Source organism: Lepisma saccharinum, chromosome 1 (genome assembly GCF_977018435.1).
Source record: "Lepisma saccharinum chromosome 1, izLepSacc3.1, whole genome shotgun sequence".
NCBI lineage: Eukaryota > Metazoa > Arthropoda > Insecta > Zygentoma > Lepismatidae > Lepisma > Lepisma saccharinum.
Window position 1 is genome coordinate 122,482,604 of NC_139229.1, and position 21,350 is coordinate 122,503,953.

General features: G+C 38.0%; 1 protein-coding gene across 1 annotated transcript in view; it reads right to left on the bottom strand.

Annotated features, from left to right (window-relative positions):
- Positions 1 to 21,350, bottom strand: part of LOC145985443 (dipeptidase 1-like) — a 324,489-nt gene that overhangs the window by 65,236 nt on the left and 237,903 nt on the right. Inside the window, exon 10 of the mRNA XM_083119502.1 lies at positions 16,886 to 16,961. Coding sequence (XP_082975628.1) covers positions 16,886 to 16,961 — 76 coding nt within the window. The remainder of the gene's footprint in view (positions 1 to 16,885; positions 16,962 to 21,350) is intronic.

Below are 21,350 nucleotides of genomic sequence, written 5' to 3' on the forward strand. Positions count from 1 at the left end.
GAATGGCAATTCTCTCATGCTCTATTCGATATGCCAGAGTCTTTTCATCAGCTATGAAATGCCTGTTAATTATTAATCTTCTAACTGGATCTGCAAATTCTTCCATAAAAGGAATCCATTCAGGTTCATAGAGTCCCCAGTTCAACTCAGAATCCACAAATTCCTCTAAAGTGTTTATTGGTGACTCGTAATTTGGAAAAGTGAGGAATGACACGAGATTGGAATTGTAGGCAGTGATTAGCAACACTGACACTGCATGAAGCCATACGATGAGCTGTGAAATAGCTGAATGAGCTGGTACTTCAGAACCAACTACAATATTGATAGATCTGAGTAGAGAATATCCATATTGTAAATATGGATTTCCTTGGGTAGATCTGAACAAAACCTTACGAACCAAGGAAAAGATATAGAAAGTAAATGAAGTGATGACAACATATCCCACTATAGAATACCAGACTTCTTTTCTAAGAGGTGTAAACACCCCACCAATATTGGTTTTGCGTCTTGATTCTGGGGCGAGTAATAATACCTTCACGGAAGCAAAAGGGACGGATATGTCAAATAGTTTGGCATTTAACTCACTGAAGTATGAACTGGGTAGACCAAAATGAAATTCTCCACTTTGGAGCATTCCATAATATGATGTGGACGAATCATTCTCCGAGTATGAAAGCCAGTTAATGCTGGAGATTTGAAACTCACTTGTGAAGTTCTGTCTTCTGGAGAACTCTGTAAAGAGCCTGTATTCTGATCCATCTACATTTTCCCCTTCAACTACAGTGTACAGACTATATGGACATATTACTGTATTTATAATTTTTCCACTTAAACTGAGAGGCACATCCACTCGATTAATCTTTTTCATGAACTCTTCACCATTCCAAGTATTGATGACGTGAAACTTTTGTGTTTGTAGGTTATCACCAAGAACTGGAGCCATCAAGTTATACATTTTAGGGAAATCTTTACTTTCTCTAAGTATTGGAACTATTGGGTATATGTACGGAAAGAATTTCATCCACTTATTGGTGATCAAACTGTTTAAGTCCTTTGTTGTCTCTTGATACAGGATGAAGTATCTAGATTTCTGTCTCACTACTGTGTGTATTGTAGCATTGTGAATTGAAAGGAAAGTTTTAGTAATATTGGACGGAGAGAGAAAGAAAACACGACATCCTTCGTCCATAGCCTGCTGATACTGATCGTGTAATGTTATAGATTCAGTTGAAGGTTCTTTCTGAAAAGTGACTGTACTGTACTTATGATAATTATCACTTCTGATGCTGCGATGATAGACAAGTCGACTGTGATCTGTGAACAAACATGTCTCTACAGGAAGATGCCATGCAATAAGGTTTTCGTAGAGTCTTTCCAGGCTTGCTTCCTCCTTGCCAGAATCAATGACATGTAGTCCCGCTACTTGTGACATGATACAGGTAGTTATTATAATAGCCTCCATGAGTATATGGTGAATCCTAAAATAGACAAATTGTGAAATTAAGTTAATGTAAAGCACTTTGGTGAAATAATTAACAGTTGGGCTGAAAAGTTCGTAGGCTAACATAGTAAAAAATATTTTTTCGACAAAATTCGATTTTATTATTCAATATAGTTGCCTTCGAGGGCGATACAACGATTATAGCGGTCATACAATTTTTCGATGCCATTTTTATAGTACGATTTCTCTTTAGCCTCAAAATAGGCCTCAGTTTCGGCGATTACCTCTTCATCAGTGCTAAATTTCTTTCCAGCGAGCATTCTTTTAAGGTCTGCAAACAGGAAAAAGTCACTGGGGCCAGATCTGGAGAATATGGTGGATGGGGAAGCAATTCGTAGTCTAATTCATATAATTTTGCCATCGTTTTCATTGATTTGTGACACGGTGCATTGTCTTGATGAAACAGCACTTTTTTCTTCTTCAAATGGGGCCGTCGTTTCTTCGTGATTTCATCCTTTAAACGCTCCAACAACGCTATGTAATAATCGCTGTTGATGGTCTGTCTCTTTTTGAGGTAATCGATGAATATAATACCATGCGCATCCCAGAATACTGATGCCATAACCTTGCCAGCCGACTGTTGCGTCTTTCCACGCTTTGGATTCGGTTCATCACGTGCAGTCTACTCGGCTGACTGTCGATTGAACTCTGGAGTGTAGTTATGGAGCCATGTTTCATCCATTGTAATATATCGACGGAAAAATTCGTGTTTATTACGGTTGAATATCGCTTAACATTGCTCCGAATCATCAAAACGTTGTTGCTTTTGATCGATTGTGAGCACGCGCGGCACCCATTTTGCACACAGCTTTCGCATGTTCAAATATTCATGCACAATATGTCCAACACGTTCCTTTGATATTTTTAAAGTCTCAGCTATCTCGATCAACTTCACTTTACGATCATTTAAAATTATTTTGTGGACTTTTTTGATGTTTTCGTCGGTAACAGCCTCTTTGGGGCGTCCACTGCGTGCATCGTCTTCGATGCTCATTTCGCCTCGTTTAAATTTAGCAAACCACTTCTCAACGGTTGATTTTCCTGGTGCAGAGTCCGAATAATGTTTATCAAGACAAGCCTTGGCTTCAACAGTATTTTTTTCGCCAAAAAGCAATGCTTTATTAACACACGAAATTCTTTTTTATCCATTTTTTCACAATAACAAAAGCTGCTTCACTCACAATGCTATACCTCACGAACTAATTATCCGGCAGCTGTGAAATTTATACACGTATCTTTTGAAGGTTAGTACTAAGTAAAAATCACATGGATTTAATTCTAGTAACGCCATCTATGAGTCAGCCTACGAACTTTTCAGCCCAACTGTTAATGTTTACTGTAACTTCGTTGAACACACAAAATGTTATGGAAAGATTTGCTAATCTTTACTAATTCCGAGCCACTGGTTTCGGAAATGATACTAAAATTATCAACTTGGCTCCAATTTGCATATTACACACAAGGCCTGAAATTAAGATATCCCCCTCTAACCATTAGGTTATGTCGCCCCAGTCGAATTTGGTCGTGCTTCAATTTGTGAAACAAGAGCTCAACATCTACGCGTGCTAGATTATGCCTTATGCATACATTATCTGTGCCTTGCACGAAATTAGAACATTCATGAATTAATCTGCAGTTTTTTAAGGTAATAAATTTACGTGTAATTATTATGTGATCTTTTTCGGCGCTGAAAAAAATCTTTAAGAAGGAATGTAATTTAGTCCTTTGATAATTTTATGTAAATATTGTAAAAGCCTAAATTGTTTGATGTAATTATGTAGATCCATGGATACGTGTAAATATCAACCACGTTTCCTTGGTATTTTGTAAACAATCATTCGGTATAAAAAGGGACCAGATTTTTGTATATTTCGGCTTTTTACCCGATTGGTGGTATCACAGGTCAATCTTGGAGGGATGTTGCCCCATGTCTGGCTCCAGCTTAGGCTTGGGCTAGTTTCTCATAAACCTGCTGCTTACGCTCCGAGTGATTTTGATACCATCAAACCGTGAATAATCTTGGAAGGGTTGCCCGTTGCAGATTTGCACCTAGATCTGAATCTGTCGACCCGATCGAGGATTGCCAGTGGATAAGTTTTATTGTAATTGTGCATAAAAGATAATAAATCAAACTTTATTGGAAGGAGACTCAATAACCTTTCATTTCTAACTAAAGGAAAGGTATAAATCCAACACCAGTGACCATTCAGGGCCGGTCACCTGTTTACCCTATCAGTCTGACTGAGAAGTCCGAGTTGGGTAACCTAGTTGTGACTATTCCAAGGTCCTAGAAGACCAGTGTAGGTGCGTGTCCGGGTCGACACCTATAACAGCTGACAACATTGCAACTGGACAACACAATTATCATGGGCCGAGACTGATCGGCATATCTAGCTGGAATTATATTTAATCACATTTATTCATCACACGATCAATAAACGTTTTGTTGCCTGATAGTGGTTTTCTCCAAGTTTTGATTTGAGAATTGTGTTGTGATGATATAGTTTAAACTGGTATTTTGCTGTCATGGATTGTCTAGTATATTGATAAAAGTGTCCTGAAAATGTGTACACGTATGTAGCCCGGATAGCTTCTAATGCACATCGTAGAAGTGACATTTCGACTCTGAGCTGGGAACCAGCTGTACTGTGTGTTCATACAACCTCGATGCGAGGGTGAATCGTAAAGGATGTTGTATGCTGTTTGGAGTGCCCATGATTTGGAGCGAGCTTACACAGTATACTGATTGATTATTATTTCTGAATGGTACAGCTGTTTTGAAAGGGATATCCAGGCTACATCAAGTGTTGTTTCATTTGTGAGAGAGATAGCTATGCCAGACATCCATTACACTTGAAACATTTGAATCCTAAGACAATCATTCACATCTGGAAACTGGACAACTGGGGGGGGGGGGGGAAGAACAGTTTACTTTCCCTTGATATATAAGGTTTAGCATAGTGCCGGAGCAAAGCTGGCAAAAAGTTGGGGGTAACTGCCCCCGCCAATCGCCGCCACTGAGCATAAGTATATTTTGCAAATATAGCTGTGAAAATGTAATTATCCCCAAAACAAGAGCAACTAATTTAAACAATTTTTGTGTTAAGTAACCCCATAGAAACATCATAAAAACATCACCTGAAAATTCAGTCATTCAAAATTTATTGACTGATATAACCTCTAAAATAAATATAATAAACAAATATAAAACAAATCCATCAAACAATCATTCGAAACACTTATGGTGTAACACATAGTACCTAGGAATATGTTAAATACTTATCGCTGGTAAGTTAAAAAGAATAGTGAAATTAATATAAAATAAGTACTGGCCGCGGTGGCTCAGTCGGTAACGCGTCTGACTACCATGCTCAAGGTCCCGGGTTCAAATCCGGGAACTTTTCTAACGATGGAAGCGGCCCCGGCGCCCACCCAGCGTCGAATGACATGGGTACCTGGGGGAAACCCTGGGGGGTAAAGGCGGTCAGGGGCGTGATGCTGATCACATCACCCCCACTCACGACCGGATCAAGAAAGTGTGGGGCGTTACCCCCACACCCCCTATACGCCTTCATGGCGTGATGCTATGCACAGGGGAGCACTTTACCTTTAATATAAAATAAGTAGAAAGCGAATGTTCAGACAGCGAACAAATGTTTCGACGCTCTAGAACCGTATCCTACATATTCTAAGCGTGACTGTCTCTGTTATTCGTTATAGATACGAATTTTCATTAAAAGAACGCATTGATTTGTCGGAAACAGACAGATTATTCATAAATTGACATAGTATAGATTTGTTTTGTTTTTATATTTTTCTACATCGCTTTCAACCTGTAAGGGAGAAATCACACCAAAGCGACAAGCGACAGGCGACACATGCCTCTTTGAAAGGAACCAATCCACAGCAAGGTCTCACACTGTAGCGTCATGACAGGCCTCACAAGCCTGCGTTTGTTTAGTGAAATCCACAAGCGACACGTGTTGCCTTTCCTTTGTCGCTTCAGTGTGAATTCTCCCTAAAGCTTATTCACAACAAGGAAGACATTCAGAAAGCGAGGAAGAACAGGTACAGTGATCTTTTAAGGAACTGTGCATGCAAACTAAGGAAGCTCAATGTTAAAAAATGCATAAAAAACAATACATCATCTAAATAGTATAGAAATCACAATTTGGTTTTAGCTATAAGAACGTATGGAATTCTTGTATCGAAATTCCATATCCATTAATACCGTCAAACTAACTTGCAATTTGATCCCATTTAACAATACTACGTAAATACTATATTTATATTTTAATTAATGCAACGACAAAACCCAATTTGAACAAAATATGCACTTGTTATGAGCACTAAGCCACTGTGTATACCTGCTTTGTTAATTGATTCTCGTTCCACTCCATCAACTTATTTTACGGACATCACAGCCTCAAAGACTGTTCGTTTACACCTTTCTCACCTCAACCAACAGCAACTACTTCGTTGCTTCATTCTGTGTGTTGATTTGAAATAATCCATATCGTGTCTTGACAAAAGCGTAATAATGCCAGAGTGTGTCACTTCGTAAACATGAACCATGCAATTTAGCAGTTGACAAGTCTGGGAAATCCCACCCCGGCAACAAAATGAACACGAAATTGTAATCTACTGCCTACATTTATAATGATTATTAGGTGTCTGCATAGTTTCCTCTATGGTTAGCAGTCCATATCCAAACAAACGTTCCATTATCTTATTCCTGAGGAAACTGGGCACGACTATTATCATTATTTGCTGATGACAGCACAAATTAAGGTTTGTTTTCATTATGATTATGTAGACCAGTCGTATCTTCAATTAAACAAATATGGAAGATATACGCTAGTATTTCAGATGAAAAAAAAATGAGACAACTGAATACACTACACTTAGGTTTAATTTCTTAACCGAATAAAAAAAATACAATATTTACTTTGGGATAGAAATCATATTACTATGACGTAATATCTCTAATAAAAAGAATAGTAAAGAGAAGTGGACATTTACGATTTTGCAGAATATTTTCTTGAGATTTTTAGAATATATTCCAGAATTCATTCTGAACACATCTCAAATGTTTTGTAGTAGTCAAATATACCATATTCGTCAAAATATTTGTAAACGCTTGCTAACAAATTAATATCCTTGAAATTAGTGAATCATTATGCATTTATTCCCATAGGCTAGATAAACATCCTCAACAAAATAACGTTCTTGTTCAGGATTTTAACATCTGTATGTTAAGACACTATCGTTACTTTGTAAAACATGAACCTTAAATATTTGACCCTTTACCCAACCTAGTGAGTTTTAGTTATAAAATACAGTATTAAATTCGAATTCCCATGTTGATTTCCTTCCAGTAGCATTACCGTGCGATTGATTCTAAAACAAAAGTAAAGTAGGTGCAAAAAGATTGTTTCAATTAATACTACTCGCCAAGCTGCCAATAACCGATAAACAAACTCATCCCTACCGTGAAGACCTAACACCTTACCTCAATGTCTGTGTCACTCTAGCTGCGAAACTTCCTTTAGTTTTTGAACAAAATGCTTGTGGGCTAATGGTGAAATTGATATGTTACTTGATTTGCTGTTTATTAAGAATGAAATTTTTCACAGCAAATGAAGTAGCTATTACTTCAGAAATGGATGTATTTACTGTAATCTTGCTAATGAGCTATAGTGGTTACACAAACTTGCTCATGAAATATGGTCGAGTGTATATTTCCTTGGAAAGGAATAGGTTTTGAAATAAGCATTCTACATTCTCTTTTCAGCTTGCTAAAAATTCTTGTCCTTCTATTGAAAAACAGTAGTTCTTAGTTTATAGAAAATTGACGTAGCGTCGTATGAGAAGCCGAGTTACGTAACTCCAAAAAGGCTGCTTTCGTTTTTTTGTTTCTTTTACATCGGAAGAGCTCAATTTGGAGTCAGATAGACATATCTCCATTTGTAATCCTTATGGGGTCACATATCAACAATTTACAGACTTTTTATAAGTCAGATATATTATTAAGAATACATTATTTCCTCTCTACTGTAAATTTAAGTTAAGCCCCTCTGGTTCTCATAAAACAATAGGTTTCATTTCTTTGTATTTATATCATTTTACGTCGCTTTATACTCGTAAATGTTAATCACAACAAGGAAGATTGCAAATTTATGAAATTGATTGAGAAGTACAAACATGCCATTAATCATAATTCGATTACCTCTGCCTTAGCAGCACGATGCACAGGTCACGCTAACTTAGAAACTATGAAAGCAATAATAGCAGTTTAGGGAAACAGAGGATATGAACGAATATTTTCGGTAACAAATCTACAGAAGAGACCAAATGGATATGAAGGGAAAATTACGAAAATAAGTGCTCTGAAAATGGCAACGATAGAAAGACATCTGGAAGGACATTCAGAAATCGAGGCAGAACAGGCACAGGAATTAGAACTGCATGCAAACTAAAGAAGCTCAAAAGGAAAAATTGTTCATGAAGAAATTGTAAATAGTATATAAATTACAATTGGGTGTTATCTGTAAGAACGTATGGGAGTCTAGTATCGAAATTCGATATCCATTAATACCATCAAACTTGCTACTTGAATCTTTTAATAAATGCAACGAGCAAAACTAATTTGAAGAAAAGAAGCATTTGTTATTATCACTAAGCCATTGTGTATATCTGCTTTCTTTATTAATTTTCTTTCCACTACGTCAACTTATTTCACGCATATTACAGCTTCAAAGACTGTTCGCTTACACTAGCCTTTGTTTGATTTTGTTTACTGATTTGAAGTAATCCATATCTTGTCTTGACGAAAAGATGATAACTACAGGGAGAGTATTCTTGGAGTTTCTTCGTAAACATGAGCCAAGTGATTTAGCAGGTGACAAGTCTGAATATCTTGTCCCTAGTTGATAGAATGAACACGAAACTGTATTCTACCACATGCATTTTTAAGTTACAACGTTCCTACATACTTTCCTCGATGGTTAGCAATCGATATTGTAACAAATATTCCCTTTTCACAGTATATTATTCCCTAAGGGAACAGGACACAACTATAATAGATAATGAAACAAAAAATATTAAAAATATAGAATTTGGGCAGCTGGATTGTTTAGTTTGTGATGACCAAAGGGGGTATATACTCTATGTGATCAAAAATATCCGGACACCAGGCAAAATGTGTGTTGCGCATAGTAGGCCACTCTGTGGTGCCATCTATAGCAAGGTGAGGCAAGCAGGGGATCACTACAGGCAGCATAGTGCACAAGACAGCAGAATGGGTCGGTCGAAGGAACTTACAGACTTTGAAGTGATTGGGTGCCACAGGAGTAACAAGTCAGTGCGCGAGATATCCACCCTCCTAAACATCCCGAAGTCCACTGTCGGCGATGTGATAGTAAAGTGGAAACGTAATGGGACGTGTACAACCGCAAAACGTTCTGGCCGAGCGTCCATGTTGACAGACAGAGACCGCCGAGTGTTGAATAGGGTAGTACGAGAGAACCGGCAATCAGCGATCGCCACCATCACATAGGAATTCCAAACCAGGGCAGGATGTAATCCTAGCAGCATGACTGTGCGACGTGAGGTACGACGACGTGGTTACCATGGACGAGCAGCTGCCCATGAGCCCCACATCACCCAAAGAAACGCGAAGCGCCGCCTCGCATGGTGTAAGGAGAGGCGCAACTGGTCGTTAAATCAGTGGAAATCCGTGATGTGGAGTGACGAATCGCGTTATACCATGTGGCGATCCGATGGTCGTATGTGCGTGTGGCGAATGCCTCATGAACGACTTTTATCATCCTGTGTTGTGCCGACAGTGAAATTCGGTGGAGGTGGGTTGACGTGTGGGCATGTTATTTTCTGGAAGGGGCTTGGTCCCCTCGTTGCATTGCACGGTACTGTCACGGCACATCATTACGTTGACATTTTACAAACGTTCGTGCTGCTTAACATCGAAGAACAGTTCGCGGATGATGATTGCGTGTTTCAAACGACAATGCGCCCGTCCACACTGCGGGCCGTGTGGGACAGTGGTTTCAAGAGAACAACGTCCCACTTATGACCTGGCCTGCGCAAAGCCCCGATTTCAATCCCATTGAACATCTCTGGGATGTTTTGGAACGCCGACATCGTACCAGACCATGCCGACCCATGTCCACTGCTCTTCTCATCTTGGCACTCCGCGAAGAATGGGCCGCCATTCCCCAATATACATTTCGCCACCTGATTGCCAGTATGCCTGCGAGAGTGGAGGCTGTCATCAAGGCCAAGGGTGGCCCCACACGGTATTGATTGCCAGTGCATCCTATGGAGGATGCTTCGAACTTCACGCCCTAATTCCAGTGAGTGTCCGGATATTTTTGATCACATAGAGTATGTTTATGACATGCTGACGGTAGCAGGCGAATTTGTCCATGAAACAAATACGACATGTGCGCTCGTGCTGCAATATGCAGTTCTAAAGAAATAACAAATTAACACACTTAATCGAGTAAGTAAATGCACTTTCCTAATGACAGTTGCTTTTCTCTTCATAAGCAATTAACGTACTCAGAGTTTCTGTCTTCAGATAAAGTGAATATACTGACGGGTACTTAAATTAAAAACTTCCTTCCCATGTTAAAATTAGCAATAAGTAATTTTTCTTTCAATAATTTACAGTATTAACGAAAAATGTAACAGATGTTCAACTAACATCTGCATATGAAGACACTATCGCTTCATTATTTCACACCTCTAGAGATACACAAAGTTTCCCGCCAGAACGTCATTGTGCAACAAGCTTGAAAATGTTATTTCGGAGACAGAACGGGGTTGGCACAAATGTAGAAATTTCGAAAGTTCTCGAGAAGAGTTGGGAACGGACATAAGCAAACACTATCAGGGTAGAAGTTATTTACAACTATTAACCCTTCGTACACCAAGGTGGGTTAAAAATTGTCCACACTTTGATTCGGATAAGAATTTTTATGGATGTTTCTTTAGTATCATGTCATAACTCAGGTTTTGTGTCAAAAATTAATATAAATTTTATTTTCTGTCATTCAATACTTTTAATTTCTAGAAAATAACCCAAAATTTAAAAAAAGATTTCGTGGTGGACATAAAGTACCCACCCTTGGTGTAACGTGTTACCACAATGTGCATGTAAAAGAACCGAAAACAGGAAGAGGAAGATGTGTTCTTTGTTGCAAAGAAGCCAGATCGAGAAATGTACAGTTGAACAAGTTTGCAAAAACAACAATTGTATGTGGAAAATGTGAAGCCTTTGTTTGTGGAAAGCATAGTGAAAAAAGTAACGTGTGCCGCTCTTGCATAAGCAAGACTATGACTTTGGAAAGTAATATAAGACAATAATGCTTCCAACAACAAAAATAATTTATGTCTGTAGTACTACATCATTACTCTTATAATTCGGGAAATATGTGAATAGAATCTCCATAATGTTAAAATATATTGTAAGAATAACAAATAAAAAAGGTGATATACTTAATACCTGCTCTGTTCGTAGCCTTCAGTTGTCTTAGTTTATAGTTACTACAAAATAGAGAAGAATATTAAATTTTCTGGGACAGAAAATAATGATTTATGTGGTGGACATTTTTTAACCTCCCTTGGTGTGTGGTGTTACGCGTAACCCCTTGGTGTACTTAGGGTTAAGCTATTCATGGGAGAGAACAAACGTTCAACTGAACCCCCTTCTCACCTCTTAGCAGATGAATTATAGTGAAATAAGCCCTGCTTCAAAGGTAAACTTTTCCAAGTATTAAACCATGTCCCATTAGGATATTTTACAAAACCTCTATTTCATTTATTGCTTGAATTTCGATATACTGACTGGAAATGTACATTGTTTTACAATTCTCGTATTTATGATACAAAGCATTTAAATTATTTGAACACACATGCATATACGTTCTTTCAAGTAGTTGTCTCCAACATCAACTTATACATAGGTTTTGTTTGTTGTATTGTTATATTAGTCTAAGTTGTTTTATACCTGTAAAGTTTAATCTCGACAAGAAAGAGAAAATGTATGAAATTGATGAAGGATTAATCACAACTAAATATCCACGCTGTTAACCAGAATTCAAACATCTCTGCCTTCGGAGAGCTCTGAAATAGACACTTTTCTTCTTTCTCTTTTAGCTGTGGTTTCCCTCGTCATTCATTCTCTTATTCAGTTTTCACATATATCAGTTTCACCTAATCCTTGTTTTTCTCATCAGGACAAACACTAACATCCATGTCTTTGCCGGGATCCGAACCCGGGACCCATGGCGTCGTTGATCGCTGCGCTGACTACTCCGCCACGAAGATCGACAGCCACACTTCTAGGATTGCTTGAACAACTTGGAAACTAGGAAAGAAATAATAGGAAGCTAGGGCAACTGAAGATAAAATCGAGTATTTAAATAAAATGTATACAAAGAAGACCAAACGGATAAGAAGGGAAATTTACAGAAATAAGTGCTTTGAACGTGACAAAGACATTCAGAAAGCGAGGAACAACAGGGACAGGAATTATTTTAAGGAACTGCGAACTAAGGAAGTTCAAAGTAAAAACATTGTGCATAAAGGAAAAAAGGTACATCATCTAAATAGTATATAAATTACAATTTGATTTTATCTATAAGAACATGTGGGATTCTTGTATTAAAATTCGATGTACTGGCTATATTTTAGAGAATTGAAAAGCACATTTGAACACATTGTTGATCTGAATCTGTTGGTTAGAATACTGTATATTGTTGACAAGATGATAGAGATTGTTGAACGATTTCTTACATACCTAGCAGAGGAACAGAGAAAATCATGAAAAACTTTGAAAGTTCGTGTTAAATGAGATCTAATAACGTAACGGACTGAAAAACAGTTCGTAATTCGTGGTAACCGAAATGCGCGTTAACCGACAAAACTTTCTATAAGATGTAATATATCCCTGCCGGGACCAACATTTTGTTTATGTTAACCCAGTGTTCGTCTTAAGCGAGTGTGTGTTAACGATGGTTTACTGTACATTAATACGGTCGAACTCTGTTTGGGACTCGATTTAATTTTGTGTGTTGATTTGACTCATATCTTGTCTTGACAGAAGGATGCCAATTCTAGAGAGAGAGGGCCACTACATAAACCTGAACCCAGCGATTTAGCAGCTGACAATTCCGAGTAATTTCTCCCATAGTCGATAAAATGAACACGAATATGTAATCTACTACATCTATCTATGTATTCCGTTGTCCCAAAAGATCTGATCGTTTTCGACGAATAGGAATAGAGACAGGTTTTCTCTGACAGTTCGGGTGGATCCAAAATAACATGCGTGAGGTGTATCCAAGTTTCATCAAATATTCGTAAACAATGCTTTTGTGTACGTTCTGCGCCTCTGCTACGATTTCTCTGGTCGATGATCGTTGGTTAGAATCAATTTGTGCCTCAATTTGGACATCCTTCACTGTTGACTGTCGCTCAGCACGAACCTAGTCTTCCAGGCTGACTTCTTCGAGTTTAAACATCTTTGAACCGTTGATTCAACATAGCCTTGTCTCCATATGTGTCACAAATCTGCTTGCACGGCTGTTCAGAATTGTCACCCCTTTTTGTAGAGGAATAACAATGCGTAGAAACTGTAAACTTTTGACCATTTCTGTCTAACGTACTGTACAGAAACAAAGCTTCTTCTGCACGTCCGAACATTATTTTGTTTTCCGTTAAGTTCCGAGTGTTTTCGACACGGGGATATTTAAACACTAGCTATAGAACCACACGGTTCTATAACCATATGAAATGTTGGTGGCATTTAAAAGCGGACATTTGACTGCATTGATCAGTATAGAGGTTGGGCAGCTGGATTGATGGCGTAACAACTGTAGGCGGTGATTTTTTCCCCCGTGAGCAACATACGAAATATAAGCACTAATCGCACGGCCATGAAATTAGGGGGTGGCAAAAGTTAACGCTGTTGCCACGTCGAGGCACAACCCCGTGTGTTGGGAGGTTTAGGAGAATGAAAGATTTTGTTGTAGACTTATAGAGTTGGCTTTTGTAATCCATGTGATACAAACTGACCGTATTTGCTCGAAAAGTCAGGGGTGTTCCGGAGAGAGGTCGGTCTCAGGCTTGAACTAGGCAACCTAGCCCGGTTGACGTTGCCACACAGTGCGCGGGAACCATCGGTTTTTGTCCAGCTTTCCCTTTTCTTTTCCCATACGTGGCACCAGCGCAATTCTGCCCAGCAGCCTATTTTCATGGCCGTGCGTTTAGCGTTGCACTATGCAGATAGAAAAGAAGCCAGACAGAGAATATAATCTTGAGATTTTTAGAATATGTTCCGAACACAGAGACAGCTAGAAGACAAATGCCATATATGGCGAACATATTTGTAAACGTTTGGTAAAAAATAATAATTTCCTTCAAATCCATTTTATGGGTTTGAAAGTATGAACAAATGAAAAAAAAACGCTTTTTTACCACGTTACTACCATGTACCAGTAATGTTGCATGAAAAACATATCTATTCAGGAATTGTTTTTGCTGCTTGCAAAATTTAAAAATATCTAAGGTAAAAAGTACTGATTCTTCAAGGAAGATATGGGAAAATATGAAGAACTTCACAATTAAACTTTCTGCTTGAGATGAGCTTCAAGGACAGTGGGATCCGTATCACTGTGGCATGTTCCTCCACCGGGTATCGAACCCGCGACCCTTTGAGAGAGAAGAAAGAACAAGAAGATACACGTAGATGGGATTCTCAGCCGAGTCCAGAAAGAGGAAGATATTTAACTATAATCCTCAAATTATTTTAATCATGTCAAGTTAGCCTAACTTCTGTATATTTCCTCTCTTTCCGAATAATTCAAGCCCTTAAGATTTAACACTCTTTCTACGGCGAGCTTGTACTCAGGAGGGTTTCGACAAGTCAATTCCTGGTATCAAGACGATTGATTCTTCCGAAGTTCCTTCCTCGCCCAAACTCCGACAGGGAGTTCTCGCGCGGGGGGCCCCAGGGGGACCTGATGAATGTACGCTTGCTGGTCACGTCGCCTGCTGCCTGGCTACAGTAAGAGCTATGCTTCCTGCGGTACGAGGCTTCTCCGACGGCGATACGCAAGAACACGTAGGAAAGCAGAACCCACGTCTCCTGGCAGACGCCGACAAACAGCCGCCGGCCTTTGCATGGGAAGGCATTTCTCCATGTCTTGAAAGAGTGCATGTGCATTAATTTCATTTCAAGAGGAAGGATTTTAAATTTTGAAATGCTTATTTCGTAATTATTTGTCTTAGAGTTTCGAACACGCTGTTGTGAAGGTGGAATGATACATTATAAATTATTCTTTATTATTTACATGTTCCCTCCACAACAGTGTTAAAGAAAAATTTTAAAATGAGACAATTAACAATAACACTAATTGTTAACTAATATTCCACTACAAACATAAAACTTGCAAAAGACACTGATGTAGTACCAAATAGATTTGTGTTGTAGATCTAGTATGTATCAAGCGATGGACTAGAATGATCAGAAAGAAATATTTCGTCTGTAAAAAAGTGAATTTTCTTTCACAATATTAAGTACTGATCAGAGGGAAGAACCTCTCTCGAAAAATGGTGCTAGAATAAATAAGAAAGAAAACTAGGAAATGAAAAATCCAAATAAAAGATTTATCGTTTCTAAACATTCAGACAATTATAGGCAACAATCACCGCAGAGAGCTATCTACAACGTTGTATAACCACTTTTGACGTTGACAGTAACAATCGATATTATAGTGGCCAATCACTATAAAGAAAATATACAAATACCAAATGTTGTAAAGTGAATAACCAATAAAATAATAACTTCACAAGTCATTTTGATTTGGCTAATTAGAAAAAATGATAAATATAAATATAAAATTTTGTGTAAAGAAATGTAAACTTATTAACATATGTTATAACTTACTTCAAACTCATGTAAACTTATTAAAATATGTTATAGATTAGTTCAAACCCATGTAAACTTATTAACATATGTTATAACTTAGTTCCAACTCATTTAAACTTATTAACATATGTTATAACTTATTTCAAACTCATGTAAACTTATTAATATATGTTAGAACTTATTTCAAACTCATGAAAACTTATTAACATATGTAATAACTTATTTCAAACTCATGTAAACTTATTAACATATGTTATAAATTAGTTCACACTAATATAAACTTATTAACATATGTGATAACTTATTTCAAACTCATGTAAACTTATTAACATATGTTATAACTTATTTCAAACTCATGTAAATGTATTAACATAACTTAGTTCAAACTCGTTCTAGTAACTTCTATACTTTTTAAAATAACTTACTAAATATTAGGTATTTTAAAATTAATTAAAGTGGTCGTCCGCTTTGGATCCTTACTTTACTTCAAAGAAAGTTCCGAAAGATCAGTTTTCACTATACCTAAACATGCAAGTTTCGAAAAATCATTAAAAATGTTTCTCCAATGTTTGTTAATCATAAATGTAAAGTAAAGACACGAGTTGTTAATAGCCAATTTGCCTACAAATTGGCAAGTTGCTCAATTGTTGCGGTAGTTTTCGGAGGTTCGGTACTAATAGACAATTGCAGGGCACTGTTTTTTTTTTCAAATTAATGCTTTACAAGGATAATTCAACGTACATTACACATATATCAACAATTAATGGCATGATTTAAATTATAATAGTTTTAATACTCAGAATAGGGATATGCTGGGTTCCGACTAGTACCTGTGAAGCATACTGGCCTAGACAGTAAACAATATAGCACAGCTAGAACTTGTTTTGTAAGGCAGACAAGTAAAAATACACAGCAAGGAGGCAATTTTCTAGCCACATCTCGTACTTCAACCGCATTTATCTTGGAGAACTTCCAGACCGAATGACACGTTACAGGAAACAAGTGACACGATATGGATTCCATTCAGTCTGTAGGAAAGCATTCACAACTCGTGCACCACCAACAGATCAAGAAGATACGATGCACGGTATTGAGAAAACAGACCAGTAAAAGCGACATGCAAGCTACAACCGACACGTGCAGCTTGTCGTGTCGCTTCTGTTCGAAAGGTTCGAATGATTACCGAGGGTTTGCTTCCAAGCGACACGTGTCGCTTGTCACATGGGTGTGAAATCTCCCAAAGATTCCTTAGAACTTAAGCGTGGAAGAAACTTACAGGAGGATTTTTTCCTCCAAAATTAAGCAACATCAGCTGAGAAATTTGTGAAAAAGTTTTAAAACCATACAGTAGTGTGTTTAGATTCACTTATAAAATCAATATTGTAAACCCTAATCAAATATATTATTCATAAAATACTAATTGTACTTACAAGTTTATCCCATCGTAACCAGCACCAAGGCCAACGTAGTCTGTCCCCGCAACCTCTCTGATATGATTTATATGAGCTGAAATTAAGAACAACTTGCGATTAAAAACATTATCACATTTTCCCAAAGCATCTTAATTATTATACACTTTTACCTAATACTAAACAGAATATATCATCTCTCATATAAATTACATGTTACCCGCTGTTTAGCCGAGAGCGTTAAGTGGTCGAGATTTAATCTAACCACCGAAAATATATACGTTCGAGTCCTGACGTGGTTATGAGTGTTCTTTGACAGTCCCTTCATCAATTTCATCTAATCACCACTCATACTCATCGTCGCGATTGCAAAGTGGCAGAAAAATGTAAAATTAAAAAAAAATACATGTTAATGAGAGCAGTTCAGGATGACAATGATTTAACAAGACAAAGGCAATGACGTGAGAATTTGAGGCCAAGGCATTGAACAATTATACAGCTGTAGATATCTGGGATGTACAGTCGCCGTCAATAAAGATGGGACAACTATATCCTGAAATGTTCGCTTCCCTACAAGGCGTTAAGTGTTTTGCCTAACTCTACGGCGGATATAGAAGTTAAGATTCAAAATTTGCTATTAAAAATCCCCTTTTCGTCGTAGAGTTATGCAACACACATAACGTCTTGCAGGGAAGCGAGCATTTCAGGATATAGTTGTCCAATTTTTATTGACGGTGACTGTACCATAAACAGCGACATGAGCTGCAGTCAGGAAGTCAAAGTTGGGATGGTAATCACAGAAGAAGCATTTAATAGAAGGAGAGTGGTTTGTGAACCTTTGGACAACAAACTAAGAGACTAATAGTGTTTTTTCTGTAGAGCGTAGCGTTGTATGGCGCAGAAACCTGGACGCTACGAACAAGTTAAGAAAAACGACTAGAAGCTTTAAAATCGTGATCAATTAGTAGGGACACTTGGTAAGAAGGAACTACAGTAAAACCTCGTTAATCCGGACCCCGACAAGCCGGACTTCGCTTAATCCGGACAAGCAAAAGGGAAAAAAGCAGAATGCAAGGTTTTTAAATGTGGCTAGAAGTCAACAATCGCATTCGTCGTAGGTACTGCATTGATGTACAGCATTGCTTTACATTTTTCTGTACTGTATAGTGTATTTAGGCCTATGCCCTTTAAATACACCATAATAAAAGTGTTTTGTTGCTATAAACGGAGTTTAAATGCACTTTCTACTGTTCTTTTAGGGTATTTCAGTTAATCTGGAATTTCGTTAAACCGTTCAACTTATGCCCCTCATTAGTCCGGATTAACGAGGATTTACTGTACCTGCAAAAAGAATGGCTAAAGAGGAAGGGAATAGGGGAATAAGATGATATCAGCTGATAGATAATGTTAAATTAAGTTAATCCAATGCTGACATCGCAATAGCATAAGATCGCAAAGCCTGGAGGTTGCAGTGAAGAGCCTGCCTATCATGGCGGCACGATGAATGGACGAATATATTCATCAACAATTACAAAGGTTTAACCCACGCAGTTAAGTTAGACTCTCGCATAGTCTACAAACCTGGACTGTTCAAATCATAAGGAAACAAGAAAAAGATTAGCCGTACCGCCATCTTTTCTTACTATCCACTATTCAAGGTTGTAAGCGCTAAGACTGAAGGAGTCTCGAGTTGGAATCCCGGCGTGGGCATGGGTGTTCTTTAATATCACTCATCGTCATCGTAGCGATTAGCCAAAGTGGCAGAAAAGCAACCTAAAATAAATTACTTCAATCAATCAAAGTTGTAAAACTTAATCTTTCTCTTGTGCCATGCACCCTGCTATGAAGAACACGATGCTTTAATCTTACAGAACTACTTGTGTGGTGTCGTCAGTGGAAACTTGAATTGAATCCTAAAAATGCTCTTGCCTCACCATTTCCCTAAAACGGAAGAAAAGGAACAAACTCGATTCTGCTTATTATCTTGCAAACAATCCCATCAAAAAAGTTTCCCTTCAAAAAGATCTCGGAGTTATCATCGACGAAAAACTAAATTTTAATGAGCACATTACGAACACTACTAAAACAGCAATGCGTCTTCTCGGTCTTCTGTACAGAATCACTGAAATCCAAAACCAATCATCCATCAGCATATTTTACAAATCCCTTATCTCCCACATTCTTGAATACTGCTCCCCTATCTGGACCATGGCTTCAAAAACTAATTTCTCCCGGATTGATACTGTCCTCAACTTTTTCCTCGCCATTGCTCGCCACAGAATACCTTATCTCAGGCACTTTCACAAAACAGGCATTATATCTGCCTTGAATATCCAACCACCAAACACTCGTCGCGAATTAGCAGACATGAAATTTTTGCACAAAATCATGAATGGTAAAATTAAATCCGAATTTCAACCCCCAACGTTAAGCTCTTCCACAATCCCACCACAAGGCTCTCCCTTTTACAGCAGTCTCTTTTCTACAGGCTTTCTCGCTCATCTGCCTCTAAACGTGGACATATTCTTGCCAGAACAAAGTTTTAGAAAATTGTTAACGATGTATGTATAATTTTGATTTATTTTCTGAGCCATCTTGTACTCTATTTTGTTGTTGCTATTATTGTCGTTATTTTCCTGCTGTTACTGTTTCAGTGTAAAATGGTCATTCAGTAGTGTATCTGAAACTTTAGGTAAAATAAATAAATAAATGAAATAAGACACATGTAATGTGGAGATAAGGGTGTGGATCTGTCATAGCGGAGGTGATGTAATCATCTTCAAACTGCGGCCAACCCCCGCCCCCAAGTACTAACTGATATGAGGCTTGCTATACTCTACGAGGTAATCTGTGGAGCAAGGCCGCGCATGAAAGTAGAGAAGGGGAGAAAGCAAGTGATAGGTGGTAAAGTTCAAGTCCTGATTGAAACTCCAGTTCGGTATCTTTCACATAGCTCGAGAGAAAGCCGACCGGACGCGTATCTCGTTTCGAGCCAGCTCCTGTTCTTCTGAGAAGGGCTGTTTTCACTTTTACCTGCAGTGATTAGACATCCAACACGAACTGCGATGACGCTACACTCCCAAGGGCTCCACATTGTATATAACAAAGTAGCACAACACAATAACACAACCTAACAAATATAACCGCAATCTCACGTTATGAAGTATCTGAAGAAACTGAATTGGCAACATCTATATTTAATGAAAGGGGACTTGACAAGTACTGTAAGTTCCTAAAACAGACGTTATTGGTGGGAAAGGTTTGAGGGGAGGATTTACTGGGCTCCACGTGAACTTGGCATGTGGTTGTAGGAGGGAAACTGATTTTCGGAACTTTCTTTGAAGTAAAGTGGCGTTCGAATCTGGACTTGCCTCGCACGTGTTCATTGATTGAATACACTCGAGTCACTACTTGCGCAGAGATTTGCTTTCGCTCGCTCGCTCCAAAGATAAATGGGACAGAGTGTAGGTCGCAAAGCAGTCCCAAATAAAGAAAAATAATAAATCCAATGAACGAAGACCTTGCAGTGATGCATAACCGAGGGAAAAGTAGAGCCCTCTTTCTTCGCCACCTCCCCCATAATCCCCGAGCACCTCCCTTCCTTCACACACAAGCACTCTCCCTTGCAGCCTGCGTCTCCACCCTCAATGGCTGCCCATCCGTTGCGACGGCGGCTCCCATTAAGTGGGGAAGGTTTCCCAGATTCCGTCTCTGCTCGAGCTGACAGATTGCGACGTGTCACAGATGCGAGAGGGAGTTGGAGTTCTTCTTAACAGATCGCAACAGCTCCAGGCTCCCAAGCGAGCGGGAGAGGGAGGGGAATCAAGCACGACGCGGAGCATAAACAAAATAACAATAAAAAACAGAGTAATGTTCTCCACCATATTTTTTTAAAAAAATATTCCTCAACGAACCATTCAAATTTTCCATGCGATTTTTTAATGTATTTATAACATACAGTTTGAACCTGAGTTATACGTATGGCAAGGTGAAGAGAAAATAATATGAATAACTTATAAATCAGATTTAGATATCATGTCATATCATTATTAAAAATTATGTAATTGTATCTTTCTTGAGAAACAAGATACAGTATGATACAGGTTATTTCTGTCATAAAGTGTTAAACTAAAGTTTGATTCTAAAATACATTACATTTGCCATTTTATTAGTGAACACATTGATTCTGAAGTGCGACAATACACTATAGTTTTAGTGAACTACAATTTTTCATACTGAACTTTAATATATTTTCACTTTTAATGTTAACAAAGAATCTCACATAATATTATTGTCAGTGTAAGAAAATTCACAAAGTCTGTGTTCAAATGTAACTCAAAAATGATTCAGTAGGTCTACATAAGGAAACAAACATTAAAGAGTAATACATTTTTAACTGGACCCTGGTTTAAAAAATCAGACATTTTGGGTTGTTTTACATTCTTGCATTAAGTGCAGCTACTTCAGTTTTTAGTTTTATGTGGAG